General features: G+C 37.2%; 1 protein-coding gene across 1 annotated transcript; it reads left to right on the top strand.

The window, feature by feature from the left end:
- Positions 1-10,245: 10,245 nt before the first annotated feature.
- LOC107775913 (CDT1-like protein a, chloroplastic) lies at positions 10,246-13,783 on the top strand. Its single transcript, XM_016595715.2, has 6 exons — positions 10,246-10,700; positions 10,944-11,175; positions 11,956-12,666; positions 12,853-13,054; positions 13,136-13,226; positions 13,389-13,783. Exons 1-6 carry the CDS (start codon positions 10,357-10,359, stop codon positions 13,471-13,473), a joined length of 1,665 nt encoding a protein of 554 aa, XP_016451201.2. The 5' UTR covers positions 10,246-10,356; the 3' UTR covers positions 13,474-13,783.
- The last annotated feature ends 5,121 nt before the right edge of the window (positions 13,784-18,904 follow it).

Below are 18,904 nucleotides of genomic sequence, written 5' to 3' on the forward strand. Positions count from 1 at the left end.
TGCACACAAGTCATAAATGACATAACGAAGCTATTCAAACTTCCAGAATCAGATTTCGACTGCGATATCAAAAAGTCAACCCCCCAGTCAAACTTCCCAAAATTACATTTTCGGCATTTCAAGCCTAATTCCACTACGGACATCCAAATACTTTTCCGGACACACTCCTAAGTCCGAAATCACCATACTTAGCTATTGGAATCACCAAAATTAAATTCTGAAGTCGTTTACTCATAGGTCAATATCCGGTCAATTATTTCAACTTAAGCTTCCAACATAAAAATTCATCCTTCCAAGCTATAATAATATCTGGATCCGCACGGATAACTCACGTGCTATAATAATATCTAGATCCGCACGGCCAACTCACGTTCTATAATAATATCTGGATCCGCACGGCCATCTAACGTGCAATAGTATAATATATAGATCTGCACGGCCAACTCACGTGCAATAGTATAATATATAGATCCGCACAGCCAACTCACGTGTAATAGTATAATATATATAAAGCCAACATGGCCTGATGCGGCGTGCAGCCCGATCCCAAAAATATCCTCACAGTCAGGCCCTCGGCCTCTCTCAGTCATCAATCTCTCCAATCTCTCTTTCATGGGCTCACAATATCATGAGAATAGCCCAAAATGATGATATGATGTATCAATAAATAACAACAGAGACTGAGATATGATATGCAATGAAATGAATATGACTGAATATGAATTTTCAATTTAAAATAAATATTTCACAATAATATGACCTTTGTGGGTCCCAATAATACTGGCACATAGCCTCAACATGATTTTTAATATGCTTTTCAGCTCAATTTATTTAACTCATAAAATCGCATGGAAAATGCCAAGATCATTTAACTACAAAATTTCACAAAAATAATTATGTCACAATTTCTATAGTACACGCCCACACGCCCGTCACCTAGCATGTGCGTCACCTCCCAATAAAACACAAAATACATATATTCAGGTTTCATACCCTCAACTCCGAGATTAGAAGAGTTACTTACCTCGAACAAGCATTTTCCAATGTCGAGCAAACTAAGCAATGCTCCAGAAATTCCATTTTGCGCGTATCGACTTCCAAACAGCTAGAATCTAGTCACAATTAATTTGATTCAGCCCACAAAAATTATAGGAATTAATTTCATATCAAAACACTAATATTTTCTAAAAATCCGAAATTACGCCCCAAAAATTACTTGTGGGGCCCACGTCTCAAAATCTGATAAAAGTTATAAAATCTGGAAGCCCATTCAACCACGAGTCTAACCATACTAATTTTACCAAAATCCGACCTCAACTCGACCTCCAAATCTTCAAATCTTATTTTCAAATTCCTAAGTTCAAACCACCGATTTACACCTCAAAAACATGTAATCTAGTCGGATTATTCTATGATAATTCAATATTATGGAGTAGAAATGATCACAAGTGACTTACCTCAAGTTTTCCTTGAATTCTCTCTCAAAATCGCCCCAAAAAACAGTGCTTGAAGGTCCAAAAATGGCAAAACTCGGAACCCCCTCTGTTTTTAACATTCTGTCCAGGATTTTCGCATCCGCGGTGATTTCTTCGCACCTGCGGTCTTCGCATCCGCGGTGATTTCTTCGCACCTGCGGACTTCGCACCCGCGATGACTGTTTTCGCACCCACGGTGCCTGGACAGCTCATGCATTTTCGCTTCTGCGAATCATTCCTCGCATCTGCAAGCTCGCACCTGCAGCCCTTTTTCGTGCAGGTGCGATCACACCAGCAGCCCAGCTGCTTCAGCTCCTCCTCCAAATCCAAATTCGATCCGCTAAGCATCCGAATCTCACCCGAGGCCCTCGGGACCCCGTCCGAACATACCAACAAGTTCCATAACATAACACGGACCTACTCAAGGCCTGAAATCATATCAAACAATACCAAAACGACGAATCGCACCTCAAATCAAAATCTATGAACTTTGAACTTTCAAATTCTACATCTTGTGCCGAAACATATCAAATCAATCCGGAATGACTTCAAATTTTGCACACAAGTCATAAATGACATAACGAAGCTATTCAAATTTCCAGAATCAGATTTCGACCTTGATATCAAAAAGTGAACCCCCGGTCAAACTTCCCAAAATTACATTTTCGGTATTTCAAGCCTAATTCCACTACGGACTTCCAAATAATTTTCCGGACACGCTCCTAAGTCCGAAATCACCATACAGAGCTAGTGGAATCATCAAAATTAAATTCCGAAGTCGTTTACTCATAGGTCAATATCCGGTCAACTATTTCAACTTAAGCTTCCAACATGAAAATTCATCCTTCCAAGCTAACTCCGAAATACCTGAAAACCAAAACCGACAATTCACACAAGTCATAATACCTCGTGGGAAGTTATTCAAGACTTCAAATAGTTAAAAGGAACGTAAATGCTCAAAACGACCGGTCGGGTCGTTACAGTTACAACAAATGATAACCAACAGTGAAGATAATAGAAGCACGAATGGAAACAAGAAACAACCAGGTAATAAAACAACAACATAGTTAGAATATAGATGAAACATGAATGAATTCAAGTAAGAAGAACCGATGACAACTCAATCAATCAAATCGTTCCTAATGCACGAATTACAACAAGAATTACTCGAGGTACCACTCCTCGTAATCTCAAATCATAAGTCACAACTTTCAAATCTTACACGTATGGCACCTCGTGCCCACATTTTCCAAATCACTTTCGCACAACAAAGTCCACATGCTACCATGTACACTGTATCCATGTCAAATGCTAATTAAAATATTCAAGAGATTTATTTATATCTGATAAGGCATAATAACAGTATTGAGTAAAGTAGGAAATCAATGAGAAAATGAGTTTTATTTAGAAAACAAATACAGTGAAATAAGGTACAATTTATACAAGATATGGTATCAATTGAGTTTAGTTTAGAAGTCATTTGTATAAAGAAAATATCATTTTCAAGTAAACAAAGTATCGGATAAGTCACCGAATTAAATCTAGAATTTGTTAAAATAAAACGTAATAACAATTTTTAAGTAAAGTAAAAACGGCAGATAAGACAAGGAGTTTAATTCGAGAAATCGATTAAAGTAAAATATGACAGTTATTAAGAATACTAAAGTACCGAATGAAACGACGAGTTTTAACTTAAGAGTCACATAAGGTAAGCATGCTCCTAATTTTTTTCATTTAAAACTGTTATGTTATCAACAACTCAACAGGGTATGAGATAATGACTCCGCGTAGTAAATTTATCTTGAAAATCAATTCACCAAGTAACCACAGGAGCACAGATTGAGACATAGAAGTAATACAACAGTTCATGTAGGATGCATGACTCACACAACAACAACAACAACAATCCGTTACGGCGCGCAACCCGATCCCACTGTATCATCATTTATCAATATCATAATCCTCCCTTATTACACCATATTATTATTAATCAATATCAAGTATCACATATACAATTCGTTGCGGCGCACAACCGATCCCACTGTATCGTCATTTATCAATATCATAATCCTTCCTTATTCCACCATATTATCATTAATCAATATCAATTATCACATATACAATCCGTTACGGCGTGCAACTCGATCCTACCGTTTCATCATTTATCAATATCATATTCCTCCCATATTCCATCATATTATCATTATCAATACTGTTGCGGCGTGCAACTCGCTCCCCAAGCAATATGAATTAAGCAAACAAACTACAACCAACTATGGCGCATCACAAAATCAATGCAATAACGAAGCAACACAAAGAAATCACAACGCATGAAGAAGTTACACGATAACTCACAAACTCAAATAACAAGAAATGACAATTCATAAACCAATACACAATTTTCGAGAATCAATTAACAATGAAGGAATGTGACACACAAGGCATGTATTCAACAAGTAATTACAATTAACAATTAAAAACATATAAGGGGCACTTGGCAACTAAAAGACTGAACATGTACTAACGACTTCAAATAGAGCACGTAAGGGCAAGCCTAGCAACAAAAGATATAACATGAAACGATAATTTTAACTAAATGCCTGAAGGAAGCCTAATAGTCTAAACCGGTCAAATACCACATATAAGCTTGTGTACACACTCATAACTTCGTGTACACGCCTTCCACATAATTCAAATAGTACTATCAACCCAAAACCTAAGGGGTAAATTTCCCCACACAAAGCTAGGCAAGATACTTACCCCAATTAGGCAAAATCAATACTCAAATTAACTTTTCCTTTAAGAATTCACCTCTGCTCGGCTCAATCTATCCAAAGATGACTTAAAAACATCAAACAATGCAAGAGGAAACAATTTCAATTAACAAAGCTATGATCTTTATATAGTTTCTAAAAAATAAACAAAAGTCACCCCGAGCCTGTCCGGTCAAAATTCGGGTCCAAGGGTAGGTCTTGACTACTCATAACCCCACGAGTCCATATATGAGTTTTATTTTTAAATCCGAGTCCAATTCGAATCTCAAATCTCAAATTTTCATTTTTTAAAACTTTGACAAAAATTCCCAAATTTCCTCTTAGATTCGCATGAATTTGATGTTAAATCTAATATATAATCATGAAATATAATTGAAAATTGATTAAAATCACTTACCCAATCGTTTGGAATGAAAATCTCTCCACAAAATCACCTCCCACCGAGTCTAGGGTTCAAAATATGTTAAAATGAAGCTAAATCCCGAAATGAAAGTCTTAATACCAACCTCAAATGTCGCATTTGCGACACTGGGTTCGCAAAAGCGAGCATTTCATCGCAAAAGCGAAACCTGGGACTCTCTGCTAAGGTCGCATTTGCGACAAAAAGCATCGCAAATGCGAAGACACTGCCATTGCAAAAGCGACAGAGGTCTCGCAAAAGAGGACAACAAAACTCTCGCAAATGCGAATTCTTCCACAGCAACACGGTATCGCAAAAGTGACTAGGAGTCCGCACATGCGATAGTCGCATTTGTGACTTTTTCATCGTAAATGCGATGACAACAATACCAGCACACATAGTTCTTAACAAAACACTCTGAAACTAATCCAAAACTCACCCCGAGCCCTCGGGGCTCCAAATCAAACATCTACACAAGTCTAAAAATATAACACGAACTCGCTCACGCGATCAAAATACCAAAATAACATCTAGAATCACGAATCGGATAACCAAATGCATGAAATCACAATGAACTTTAAGAACTTCTAGAATTGCAACCAAGTGTCTGAACCACATCAAATCAACTCCAAATGATACCAAATTTTACAAGCAAGTTACAAATGACGAAACGGACCTATTCCAAGTACCGAAACCAAAATTCGAACCCGATCAAATTATCAAAAGTCAAACTTAGTCAACTCTTTCAACTTCAAGCTTCTCAAGTGGGATTCCTCCTTCAAAATCAATTCCGGATCACTCAAAAACCAAAGCCGACAATGCACGCAAGTCATAATACAATATGTGAAGCTACTCATGACCTTAAACTTCCAAACCGGACGCAATTTCTCAAAACGACCGGTCGGTTAGTCACATCCTCCCCTAGTTAAACATATGTTTGCCCTCGAACGTGCTAGGAGTCGCTCCAAAGCTATCAAATCACTGCCTGAGCTCACCATACGTACACCCGGGGTTGATTCCACGTCACCCCAATCCATCTAGGCCTGACAACGCAACTCAACTGAAGATCTCACTTCATCCTTAGTCTATAAACCTTAGGACAGAACCCAATCCTCAACATCTGAAACTTATCATAAGATCTGAATCTCGCATCAATACACTGTATAAGCCTAAACAAGCTGAATCAAGCCACAACCCTAACCCAAGGTAAAATCAAATGATATTCCACACAACTCATATGCCCGCAGCAATAACTTCGGACTACCATAGCTGTCCAATAAAAACTTGGTATCGGTAATACACTTCATATCGAATAAAACCTTATTCCGGACCTCCGCAACGCTAACTATGATAAAAGAAATATGTAGAAACTCATAACCACCCATGAAATCAACAAGTTGAGAAGCTCTCTCATCCGTCAAGGGCCATTGGCCAATTGTGAGTGGAAATAGCATCATCCTTCCAAACACTCCTCATCCCGATACGATAATGAAAATCTCAGTTCTAGAAACCTCATCTCAGCCAATACAACAAGCCCCACTGAAAACTTACCCTGAAACCACACGGATTCTCACACAACACGGTCTGTACACCAAAGAAGCAATAACTCAGATATGCAGCAAAACAATAGAAGGAAAGCAAGGTATGAGGACTATCTAACAAGTACAACAGATATAACAACAAAAGTATAATTTCATTAACCTACCCCACAAAGGGAAAATAAGACACGATATAAACCCAAGGAAGGGTACCCCACATAACATTCGTTGTGGCATGCAACTGATCCCAAATATATCAATCCACATAAGGATACCCTTCGAGCCAAAGTGCTCGGGTTCACTGATCACATGTATGCCAACATCAAACACGATATAGGGCACAAATATTCTGTGGGAATATGAATAAAAATAATACAACATGGAGGGAAGCAAGCACAACTAAGGTGCAATGAGCAAATCAACATCACGAGGGCCATCTTGCCCATATCGCTATAAGGCATGAACGAGATTACAACATGTGTGCGAATAATCATATAATTTCACAACCCATCATAGCATAAGAGGGAAGCACATAACACAGACTAGGCACGAATAACATCCATTTTGCTTGGTGCTAATCCCAGGATATCAATTTCGCAAGAGTAACCAAATCTGATTTGATATAGAATACACATTCTCATTGGGCGTTCAAATAGCCCCCAAACCAAATCCCGATAATTCCCAAACAAGTGAGTAATCATCCAAAAGTCCATAATAACCTATCCATAATATATGCCATCAGTTATTATATCCCTAACATTTCTTCACCATCCGAAATCAAGGGATAGTCTGCCTACGAGAACATCCAGTCCCGAAACCTTATGAATACCACAATTTCCATACCCGATCTGAACTACGCTACTCAAATGACTAATACATCACTCACACTCCATTATCTTACGGAAACACCCACATAGATCTTCCATACCGCGTAGCAAAAACTGAACCTCAGAAGCCTCAAAACCTGACAATCACCGTACCACTAGTCAAGCATATGCAAGTCAAAACACAAGGTGCCTTCCTAAAATGCACACTTTTCACATGTGATATCCAATAATGCTAGCCTTCTCTTAATTTCTGATATCCATCTAGGAGAAAACCATAATGCACAACATATTCCTTATGTCCGTAGCAGACAGTTGGCTCAAGCCGTAGTCGACACCATCGAGAACTCTCCGAGACCCGCCCGCACATAACTAAGTCATGAGGACTGAATTTCCCCAACTCAACTGAGTCACGCAAACCGTCCAACCTAAGAGAACTGCCACAAACGTCGGTGGAGAATTACCACCCCAAAAGGACCAATTACCTATGTTGCTATACTGACCCAACACCACCGAGCTGACCCATTTCTTCAGATCCTCCTCGACTTTTATTCAGGGTAACACTTCTCCATGTCGGTACACAACGATCCCAAAATCAAAGCTAATGCAGAAGATCCTAGCACGAACTACGTAGCCCAGAAGCTCATAAACCACTGTATTTCCTCTGAAGCACCATATAATGCTGCAACTGAGATACCCATACTGAAGAGACCTTCTGTGAATCTGAAGCTACTTCTCTAACCTATTTGATACTGAAATGTAGAATTATTAATAATGCAGAAATACCGTAAGTCCCAGCATTATCCTATGCAAATTTCATATCTTAATCATATACAAATTTCGGGGAACCTTTCAATATCACATATATACATCTCAGGCCAACACTGATATAACACATGACCCTGCAATCTGGTCATCGATAGTGGACTCTCATACTCGGCGCGAAGCCATAGGACATAACATCTGATGATCTACAATACTAACGTTCATAGCTCGTATAACACCAATCGTAAGATACCTCAAATCATCGGCTAAGCATATGTCCATCCTCGTGACAGTCAAACTCGTTTCCTCCAGTGCCTTGAATGATAGTATGCATCTTTCACTTAGTAGAAATCCCATACGAACCACATAGTCTCTAATACCACCAGTTATCCTCAAATTAACATCCACCTCCTGACCCAACCATGATCGTGACGACTAGGCAACCAATTAAATCTTCCCAAGCTCGCACTTATCACCCAGATAACAAAAACCGCTTGCACCCCTACGTGAACAATTGAATGGTCTCTCAATACATCTGCATCTTCAATCTGGATAACACGTTGAGACAATGTTTGAGCATCTATGGCTCTCTTGTAGCTTATCCATAGCATCATGAGCTGTCAGCGCATAGCTGGTACCGAGCGCACAATATCATATACGAGTGGATGAAAAAGGGATATTCGATATACGTTTCAAGCCGAATCAATGCCGCACGATAAGGAATCAAAGAAGTGAAGTTTCCTAATAATTCTGTAGCCTCTCGAAGATAAGTACAGACGTCTCTGCACCGATCTGCAAGGCTCTACTAAACTCGCTTATGACTTGTAGCACCTATGAACCTAGAGCTATGATACCAACTTGTTACGACCCCAACTTTTCACCTTAGGATGTCGTGATGGAACTTACTCTTTAATACTAGGTAAGCCTAACACATGCTGATTATTAATGAAATTTAACCGACTTAACTAGAACACATTAAATAATATATGTAACAACATAGCTAAACCAATATCAGTTACATAACCCCAAAACTAGTAGTACAAGTCATAAGTCTTTCTAAGTGTAACTAGAAATAATAAGTACATCACTGTCCCGGAATAATAATAGACAATGGAAATAAAATATAACAGAAGGTGACTTCGAGACCTGCGAATGTCGAGCATGTGTACCTTGAAATCTCCAGCTGCACAGACAGAAGTCTCAAAACCAACTCGATCAGAAGTACCTGAATCTACACAAAACTGTGCAGAAGTCTAGCATGAGTACACCACAGCAGTACCTAGTAAGTATCAAGCCTAGCCTCGGTAGAGTAGTGACGAGGCTAGGTCAATACACCTACCAGACATGTAAACATGTGCAGGATATAACATAAAGCTAACAATGGAAAGAACATCAATGTAAGACCAACATCAGAAAGATCACATCATGAATGGACCATAATCATCTACATGTGCTTTACAAAATTTCGGTCAAAGACAAACATTACTTTCATAGAGTGAAGGATTATTTTGAGAATCCTTATTGTTGTCATTACCACAATGATGACGATTATAATTTCGTCTATGCCATGTCCACATCCATTGATACCTTTACGGTAATAATTTTATCTTCTTTCAGACTTATCACATATTATTACCACATTCTCTTAAGGGAACGAGAATGAAGCAAATTCAATGGGACGAGTTTCCTTTTCTTGTGCTCACAATCACGCATGATTTGATCATGGCAAGACATAAAAATTCTACCACTTCGGTGATTAAATTTCTTACAAACTCTATTAGAGTTATAATCAAAATTTATTGTCTTTGCTTGTATTTAAAATCAAATTATAGAATTTCAAGAATTTAAAAGAAAAAAATAAGGTAAAATACTTATCTTAAATCCAGAATTTATTCCTGAAGGAAGTTCATGGAACAATTAATAATCATTATGTGCCATATTATGTACGAGTTGAGCATCATGCACATATCTCAAAGCCCGGTAACCAAAGTAGATGCCTATGCATTCACGTAAGAGCCTCACACAAATTGCTATATCTTCTCTCCACGGGTGGTATAATTTCTCAAACATTAGATAACTAATTAATAGCATATCTACAAATTAAAATAATCGCCCTCTACTCAATTGGTTAGAGTCTCATAAAATAATAAAAGAAGAAAGTATTGCAGAGAAAAGTAGAGAGAATTCTTATTGATTTGGGATAAAATATAATAGAGTAGAACCCCTCTATTTATAGAAAAAAAATGACTTAGTCACAAAGTAAAAAACTCTAAAATATTTTTAAAAGATAGACATTCACCATAAATAAAATATTATTTATAATACGAATCGTTTTCAATGTAAATTGTAAATGAGCATAGCATGCCATTCCTACCAAATTACAGTAAACCTCGGATAACAAAGAACGGCCCATGGGCCTTTTCGTCGACTCTCTTGCCTTTGGGCCCTGGGAAAATTTGGCGCCAAGTCTGACATGGCACAGCAGACACATCAGCTTCCACCTCAGCACTCCCGCCAAAAGAGCCTTATAACAGATACACATACGATCGTCGTTTCGGCCATTGTTGTTATTGCTCATCCATGGAGTCTAGTCAATCTTCTTTTTCACCCAAGAAACCACCCTTCCCTACCTCGAAAAAATCTGACCCGAATGCCACCGGGGCTCCATTTCAGGATCCATGGAGAACCAAGACCCCCGAGAAGCCCCTCGATCATCCTCGCCGGACTCGGAACCGCAATGCCGCCTTCTCCTTAAAACAAGTCCGGCAAGCCGCGCAGAAGCTCTGCAAGTCGGATCAAAACCACCCTACTCCCCAACCCGACAGGTTATTGAGCTCCGGTAAATCCCATGGGGTCTCTTCTTTCTCGGGCTCTTCGAAAGCCAAACCCAAGAAGCCTACTGACCCAGTAAAGCTACCAGAAAAGTAAGTGTTTCAAATGATAAAATTTTATATAGAATAAATAGTTTCTGAAAAACTACTAGTTCAAATTTATGTGGCGTGCACAAGGACACCTTTCTTTATTTAAAAATAATTTATAGATAGTTCCAAAATTGAGTGGTTAACTGATAGGTATACTAAATGATGACAACTCTGAATGCAACTTTTTTATTGACAATTTCTCTGTCAATTGTTGCTAACTCTCTAGCATTTCATTAACTTTTGCAGGAGGTTTTCTTACGCTCATTTAGCGCAGCTGAAGTTTATTTTACCTGAGGTTATTGAGATAAAAAAGATCCTTGTGTTTGATGAACGTACAAACTGTATGAAGCCTGAACTTCATATTGCATTAAATGCTAATGCAGTTGAAATTGACGAGAAGCGGAAATCTAGTAGCTCTGTTCAGCTGAGGAAAGTCTTCCGTACACGGCTTTTGAACTTTTTAAAATCCCATCCTCAGGTAAGAAATTTTGTATTTATATGATTTCTTTCGAATTATAGACTTTGCATTTAACATTTGTTGAGACTTTAAATTTTAGGTCAATGTTAGAAATGAGGGTTGGTGTTTTAAGGTTTATCGACTTAAATTCTTGTCTTATTGAAATCACCAGCCTGTATTAAGAGTTAAGTCATTTTGGCATATGTGCTTTACAAGTCCAATTGAAGCTTTCATATCTTTGGTTCGATCTGACTATACTTATCTGGTGTCATGTTTTTTCAGTTTTATGCACATACATGTGCCAAAATTGTTTAAATGAATTTCATTTGCAGATTTTTGTACGTTGATGGATTGTGTTTGACTACTGGCATCTGAAGAAAACATTTCATGCCTTTGTACAAACTTTAGTTAAATGAATACTATATGACAAAGCTTTTAGGGGCTTAAACATATATTTTTAACTTCGTTTCTGAAATAGATTCAGACATGAAGCAGTTGATAACGTTATCCACATAAAAAAAAAGTCTACTAATTTCAGGAAGTATTAGATTTACCTTACTGTTTGCACACAGTTTTGATAAAATCACAGCTGCTTGGCTGATTGAAATAACCAGCATGAAGAGTTACTATAGTGGCCGGCATGTTGGCAATTAAGACTTAAGCACATTTATTTGAACGGTTCTTCTCAATCTCCTCTGCTTCCCAAAGTCCTTTAGTAAAAATGGAAGGAGAGGTATTAGTTATATAAATTGCTTTTTCTATAAAGCTGGTGATTTTAAGGAATACTATTTCTGGATGCAGGGAGAAGACATTCCCGAGGAAGCACTACCTGGACCATTCGGTGATTCAAGGCAAGAAGTACTGACAAATTCGTCTGGATCTGCTGGCGCACAGTTGATGAGTGAGACGACACCAATTGGTTCAGTGCCAGAGCAGCGAGCATCTGCATCTCACCTGTCTCAATCTTTCAGAAGAAGATTTTCACACCGAGTATCAATTGGTGAAGCGGAGGATGCCGAGCAACATCCACCAGTCACGGAATGCCAAATAGCTAAAAGTTCCAATAACAAAAGAACCTCAACAGCTTCTGATAAATGTCCTTCTAAAAAGCCTACAATGCAAACTAGCACAGTTAAAAACTCATCGCCAGTGGTTGCTTTTGATACTTTACTGCTGACTCCTCTGCCTGCCACTCCAATGAAGAATATAAAGGGCGATGATGAATATGCTTTATTAACTGCTGAAGGAACTCAAGCAAGACTTACATCTACACCAGAAAAACTGACGACTTCTACCCCTATGCCTCAATCTCCCAAGAGATGTTGTATGAGTCCTAATAGTGATTCAACTGAATCACCAAGCAAGCTAGTTAGGCGACCTCCTCGTAATAGGTCTTTGAACTTCAATACTCCTGTGAAGAGTTCAAATGTTACTGATAAAGCGTGTGAGGGTGCAGGATTGCCAATAAATAATGATATCATCGACATTCTTTCGGAGGATCTTCTGCAGTCGGTAAGACACAAAGAACTTTCTAAGATTAATATCCTTAATGGTATTACTTTTTCTAGATTAATTTCACTTAAGTTTGTAACTTAGATGAAGTTTATTCCCTAGTTATTTAAACCGAGAGGAATTGGGTAATCCATATTTCTAAGTCTACTATTGAGTGCCAGTGACAAATGCTTCATGGATCTGCAGTTACAACAAAAAGAGAGGAAGGGGCTAGAGGAGCAAGATCCAGCCTTATCCCAAGCGAAAAGACGCAAGCAGATGATTTCAAGCTTGCCTAAATTCTTTGACATGATATATTTCCTATTTCAATCAGGAAGACGCATGGTGATTACAAAAGAGGAACTTATTCATAATGTAATTTCAAGCCATCTAGAGATTGCTGATAGAAGTAAGCGTGGATACAATCATTTCAAACTGAATCGCCTTGGAAACTGCACCTGACTTGAATCTTTATGTTTTATGTTTGCAGGAGAAGTTGAAGAGCAACTCAGGTTATTGCAAGAACTTGCTCCTGAATGGATTTACAAAAAGGTGGCAGCTAGTGGGGATCTTCTCTTATGGTAAAGCTTGTTTCTCCTGAAGCGTGCCTGCCTGATAATTTTTCTACATATTTGGTTAAAATGATAAGCAATGAGCCTTCAAGGATTAAATGCCAGTTGATACTGTTTTTGCAGTCACAACTAAGAGAGGCTTGATGTCATTAGTTTTGTTTTCTTTTGCAGTGTTAACCAGATATCAAGTCCTAAAGAACTACACACAAGACTAGCTGAAGCGAAATTAGAGAAACAAGAAGATAGTTGTATATAAATTTTTTGTTAAATTAGATTAACATTTCAATATATTCTTCTCTAGTGCATCATTCATGGATGCAGATTACAGCAGTACCGTTTAGTACAGTGCAATTATAATTTAACCAGGACCTAGGTCAGCTTGCAAGTTAGGGCTAATAAGGGCTACTGTTTGAAGATTTAGATCTGTTCTCCTTGTATATAGCAATGAACTTCACTTGGAATAAGATTTTGTTAGTCCTTGTATATAGCCCCGGGCAATGAGATACTGGATGTTAATCATGAGCCTAGAGCTATGGATCAAAATGTTGCTATTTTCCTTGACAGTAGCTGGCAAAGAGCATGTGCAGAGGATATAGATATAATAATATCCTTTAATAAATTTTTAAATGTGCTCATCTTCATTTATAAAATGTCATGCAAGTTAAAGAACAGGATCTTTCCAGGTACAACTTTGTTATTTATTTCTCGAGTTAGCCGTTCCATTATGCCTTTCTTGAGTTTTTCACCCACATTATCCATCTTAAATTAATCCACTTGGTGCCAAAGTAGATTGAATATGACCATATACATAGGTAGAAGTTGCGATTAATTATTGTAAAAGCTAGGCTCTATTTGAAGGGCGATGATGACCAAATCAGATGAGCTGGATCTTGGAAAATCCATTTCGTAGAGGACAAGAAAAGATTTTTGGACAGAGGTTAGAGTGACTTAAAACAAGAATCATTTGGATATATTATGTATTAAGAGTGGTGATGTAGCCATAGAAAGAGCTAAGAAAGTGAAAAGGGAATTAAATGAGGCAGAGGGATTTACTAGAGTTCAGGACACCCCAACATCCATCTTTGGGTAGAAATAACTGGGGTGGTGCTTCTCCTCTATTGGCAAGAAATGTACCCAAAGAATCTCTGGAGCAAAGGTACGTTAGGCTCAATACCATTAGGACTAGGGATGAAATTTTCTTGGAGCTGGAACATGACAATTTTTTAAACTTGTTGAATGCTGAGGCCTCGAAATACGAGTGCCCCACCACCCCAGTCCGTCGAGGTAAGTTCTGGAAGCTAATATGGCGACCACGAAAGAAGCTGAATATAGTGCGACCGGCTTCTCCCAGCTCGAGCTCATCTCTAGGTTCTAGTTCAAAGAAAAAGAAATTCTTTAAAAGATTAGACCCCAAGAATAAATGGCCTAATGGCTGGTGTTGATATAGTGTATTTGTTGTTTCCATATTGAATAATATCCTAGTTTCAGCTATGCTGGTTTTTGTCATTGTTATGGGTTTCGTTTGTATGTTCTTGTAACAATTCACCTTGTTTATGGAAGAAGAAGAAGAAGAAATGCATGATAAAAGTTTTTGATAACCACACAAGGAGGCCTTGCAAAAAAAACAATATCGTAGTCCTTCGAACGTGAATTCACGTAGAACACTGCGTATAAGGATCTTTCTTAATTAGTATTAAAGCTTTCAAGTAGCCCATTCTTCATCTATATATGCAAAGAAGAAGTAAGTTGCTTATTAGATTGGTCCTGCCTTGGCTTATTAGGAGAGACATTTCTCTTTGTCGCGGCTATGACTTGAGCTTCTTTTTTTGACAAATGGGACTTGGGCTTGCTTACTGGCTTAGCTGAGGATGAAATTCCCTACTAGACACCTTAGGTCTAGGCCTCTCAAAGTTTATGTTTATTGTTTTTAAATTTTAATACGATTCAACTTTCAACTTACATTTTAATTCCTTAATCTGTTGGTTGTTCGCAAGTGGATGGGAAGTACTCAGTTAAGCAGAGAAGCTTATTAGCTTGTTGCTTTTGGAATCTCATTAGCTGAAGGTTTAGGACGGAAACTGAGCATAATGACACTCTTAAATCTTAATCATTACCCCCCTCATGCCCACACTTATAAATCTTCTTTGGGATTTACCCAACCACAGTCCACATGCTTCAACTTATAAGTGCACATTTATATAAAAATACAATGTATTTGAGTGTATTTGTACGGAATATAATGTATTTGTATCATTGTATGCGACTCAATTTGCAAAGAAGAGAAGAAAGTTCGCCGGAGATGATGTTTTCCGGCCAAGCAAATACTGTATACTTCGTATTCAAACCAAATATGGAGACGAACAAAAACCCGGCCCTCAAATCTTCTCTGGCGACTCTACTTCAGATTTCCAAAAGCTTAATCCGTAGCCATGGCCAGAACTATTCGCCTACTCCCTCTTCGCTTCAGATCTATTCTCTTCGCTTCAGCAAGTCCATCGCTATCAAAAATGGATGCTACGACGGATGCCCTGATGGAAAAGGGAGAGAGATTTGAGGGAGAAGAGAGAGGATTGAGAATTTTACTGATACAGATAGAGAAGGAAGAGAGAGAAAGAACATAAGCCGCAAATATGCCTCAATGGAAGAAGAAGAAAAACAAAATTATTATAGTACTTATTACATATTTAGAAAAACTAAGTAGATCACGCAATTCATATTATAGTACTCCACTTACTACGTAATTAGAAAAACTAACACGTAATTCAAGATGTTAATACTGGAAGGCCACCGTTAATTGTGCACAAACATAACGCCTCGTATTCGTATAGCTTGATAAATTTAGTGTTAAGCAAATTTTTATCCCTTCCAGTGAGGGTGAAAATTGCAAGAGTTCTGTAAACCACATTACGCAAGCCCTTGCGACGGGCTCAATCGAAAAAGCATGCAAGTGGGTTTCGAACCCTAGATCTCCAATTGGGAAGTTTCCTGACGTTTTTGTTTACAAAGAAGAATTAGAAAGAAAAAAAAAAGATTGTCTAAAGGAAAACAAAGAGATCCTATTTTTTTATGTCCCTGTAAGAAGGCACAATTTTAGTGGTAAAGTGCATTGAGCAAGGATCAAATTCGTTCAATGAATCAATTGTCAGTAACGTTCTCAGTTTGACCCCAATCCAGCCCCAATCCAGTTTCAACTTGCGTGAGCATCTTAGCTGAGATGGCCTTATGCCTAGCAGCCTCGCACAGAGATGACTTCGTGTCACTTCCTAGTCTGCTTGTTGGAAGGTTCACACCAAATAATGCGTACTTTTTCTTTTGGTATAATCATCAAATATCCGAAACGTATCGATCCGACTAATTATAATTTGTACCACATATGACCTATTAAAGAAGGAAGTACTCCCTAACAAGAGTTTCTCTATTCGTAGGGCTTAACTCGAAATTTCTAATTAAGGGTGAAAGAACCACGTACATCTATCCCACCACATTAAAATACTAAGTAGATCACTTTAAAAGAAATTCATTCCTCGACTATCAACCATGCCAATTGCCAACCCAGTCACATAATTGTCAGCCCTTTTCACCCAGAATGGAATGGTAATGCATGATTTTTATTGACTGATTTAACCCAATTGAAGTTATTTAGGCATTCCTTATGATAGTTATATCAAACCTGCAACCAGCAAAGGTAAAGTCCAATAAACTCCCTTTTAACGAGGCTTTGTGTACAAAGAGATACACGAGAAGGAGAATTAGACCAAAGTGTTATCTGAACTTCACAATATCGTATGAATTACTTCTTGTGATTATGATCTCTATTTTGTATAAATAAACCTTCCGTTTAGGGATTTAGTCTAACCTTTCTTTTTTGACACAATTAACAAAGTTGGAGAAGCCTTAACAGGGCTTGGCAACTGGAATTTGAGTTCGCGAGAGTCAAGTTGGACTCTTAGAGATTTCATGCTCTTCTTATAGGATTTGAGCTCGTGACACTACGATTTATACTATCCCCTTTAACCCAATATAATCCCACTAGTGGGGTAGGTTGTTTCTAATAAATCTTCAACTCTCTCCCTCCAAGAACTACCCACCTTCCTCTTAGGTGACTCGAACTCACTAACTCTTGATTGGAAGTGGATAGTGCTCACCACTAGAGCAACCCACTCTTGTCAATTAAAAGATGAAAAATAGGAACTAATTAATATTTGCTATTTGCATGTATGGTAGATGTGCCTTGCTACTCAAATCACATTCTCCCCAAATTCTAAAATCAAGATAATTGTGGAAAAACGCCTCTATCTAATTAAATTACTAAGGTGGTGTTTGATTTAAACGACTTTCTTGTCGTGGAAATTCGTGTGTTATCCTCATCCACAAATAGAACACTAAATTGAAATGAATTCATATGTTATTCCTCATCCACAAAGAGAACACTAAATTAAATGACCTAAATTTTGTGGATAGGTAACATCCCGTATCTTCCTAAACTTCCTAGGTTAGTAGGTACGGGCTACAAGAAAATGTTTGGAATTTTTATTCACTGATTACTTTTTCTAACTGTTATATATATATATATATATATATATATATATATATATATATATATATATATATATATATATATATATATATATATCAACTTGTTATTTTAATTTAAACGATTAGATTAATTCTTCAAAAAATGGGAGGGAGGGGAAGGGGTTTTCTACCGATGCCAATTTCAATAAGTTTATATTTTATTTTTTCTAACTATTTACCTGTAAACTAAAAGAACATATTTAAAGTTTTGATTTTTATCGAATTTTATGTAAACCTCGGTCTTACCAATGTATTTGAAAATCATCATTAACCAAATACATGTGATATTCAAATTGAGTTTCCTTGTCAGAAAATTTTATTGTGCAAATAGAAGAAAGCATTTTTTTGTTATATGTAGACTATTGAATCTCTTTGTCATATAAGGAAAATTTTCATAAAAAATTATTTTAGTTTACGTGTGATTAGAATCATTAGAATTAATTGAATAGGTTAGGGCTAGGAAATTGATCATTTCTGTAGAATTGGAGAAAATACTACTATCATCAAAAATCTTAAAGAAAAAAGAAAGAAGAAGAATAAAGAAACACGTACTAACTAGTTGTAAATGAAAACGTAATTCAAAGTGCATGTCATAATCAAAGTTGGAGAATTATATGGTGGAGGACATTGGTCCACATGTTGGTACTGTTCCTTTTCTTAGGTTGTCATTAGAAAGCTGATGATTGATTACGAGTTTGATTTAGTTTTACTTTACAAGCAAAGTGACAATTCAATTATTTCAATTTTATATAATATTATTATAATTTTTAAGAATTTAAAATAATTTTTTCCTTACCAATAATCTTTAAACCTTTAATTATGAAAAATGTTAATTAATAGGACTTCCATATGTAGTTTCCGAATTGTAAACATTATCTTGCAAAATATAGAGATTAAATTGCATTTACATTTAAGTTGAATCTTTGAACCTTGTATTTGAATTTTGTCGTTGAACCTTAGAGGTCGCGGGACTGATAAAACCAATTTCTGATTGTTCTTCTTCATCTTCTGTGCTTTATTACAACTTTTCATATGTACTGATAACTTCTGCAAAAGCTAGAAATAACATGGTTATCAAAATCAAAGTATTTTCAGAAAAGGTAAATAGTCGA

This window comes from Nicotiana tabacum, chromosome 19, assembly GCF_000715075.1.
Source record: "Nicotiana tabacum cultivar K326 chromosome 19, ASM71507v2, whole genome shotgun sequence".
Taxonomy (NCBI): domain Eukaryota; kingdom Viridiplantae; phylum Streptophyta; class Magnoliopsida; order Solanales; family Solanaceae; genus Nicotiana; species Nicotiana tabacum.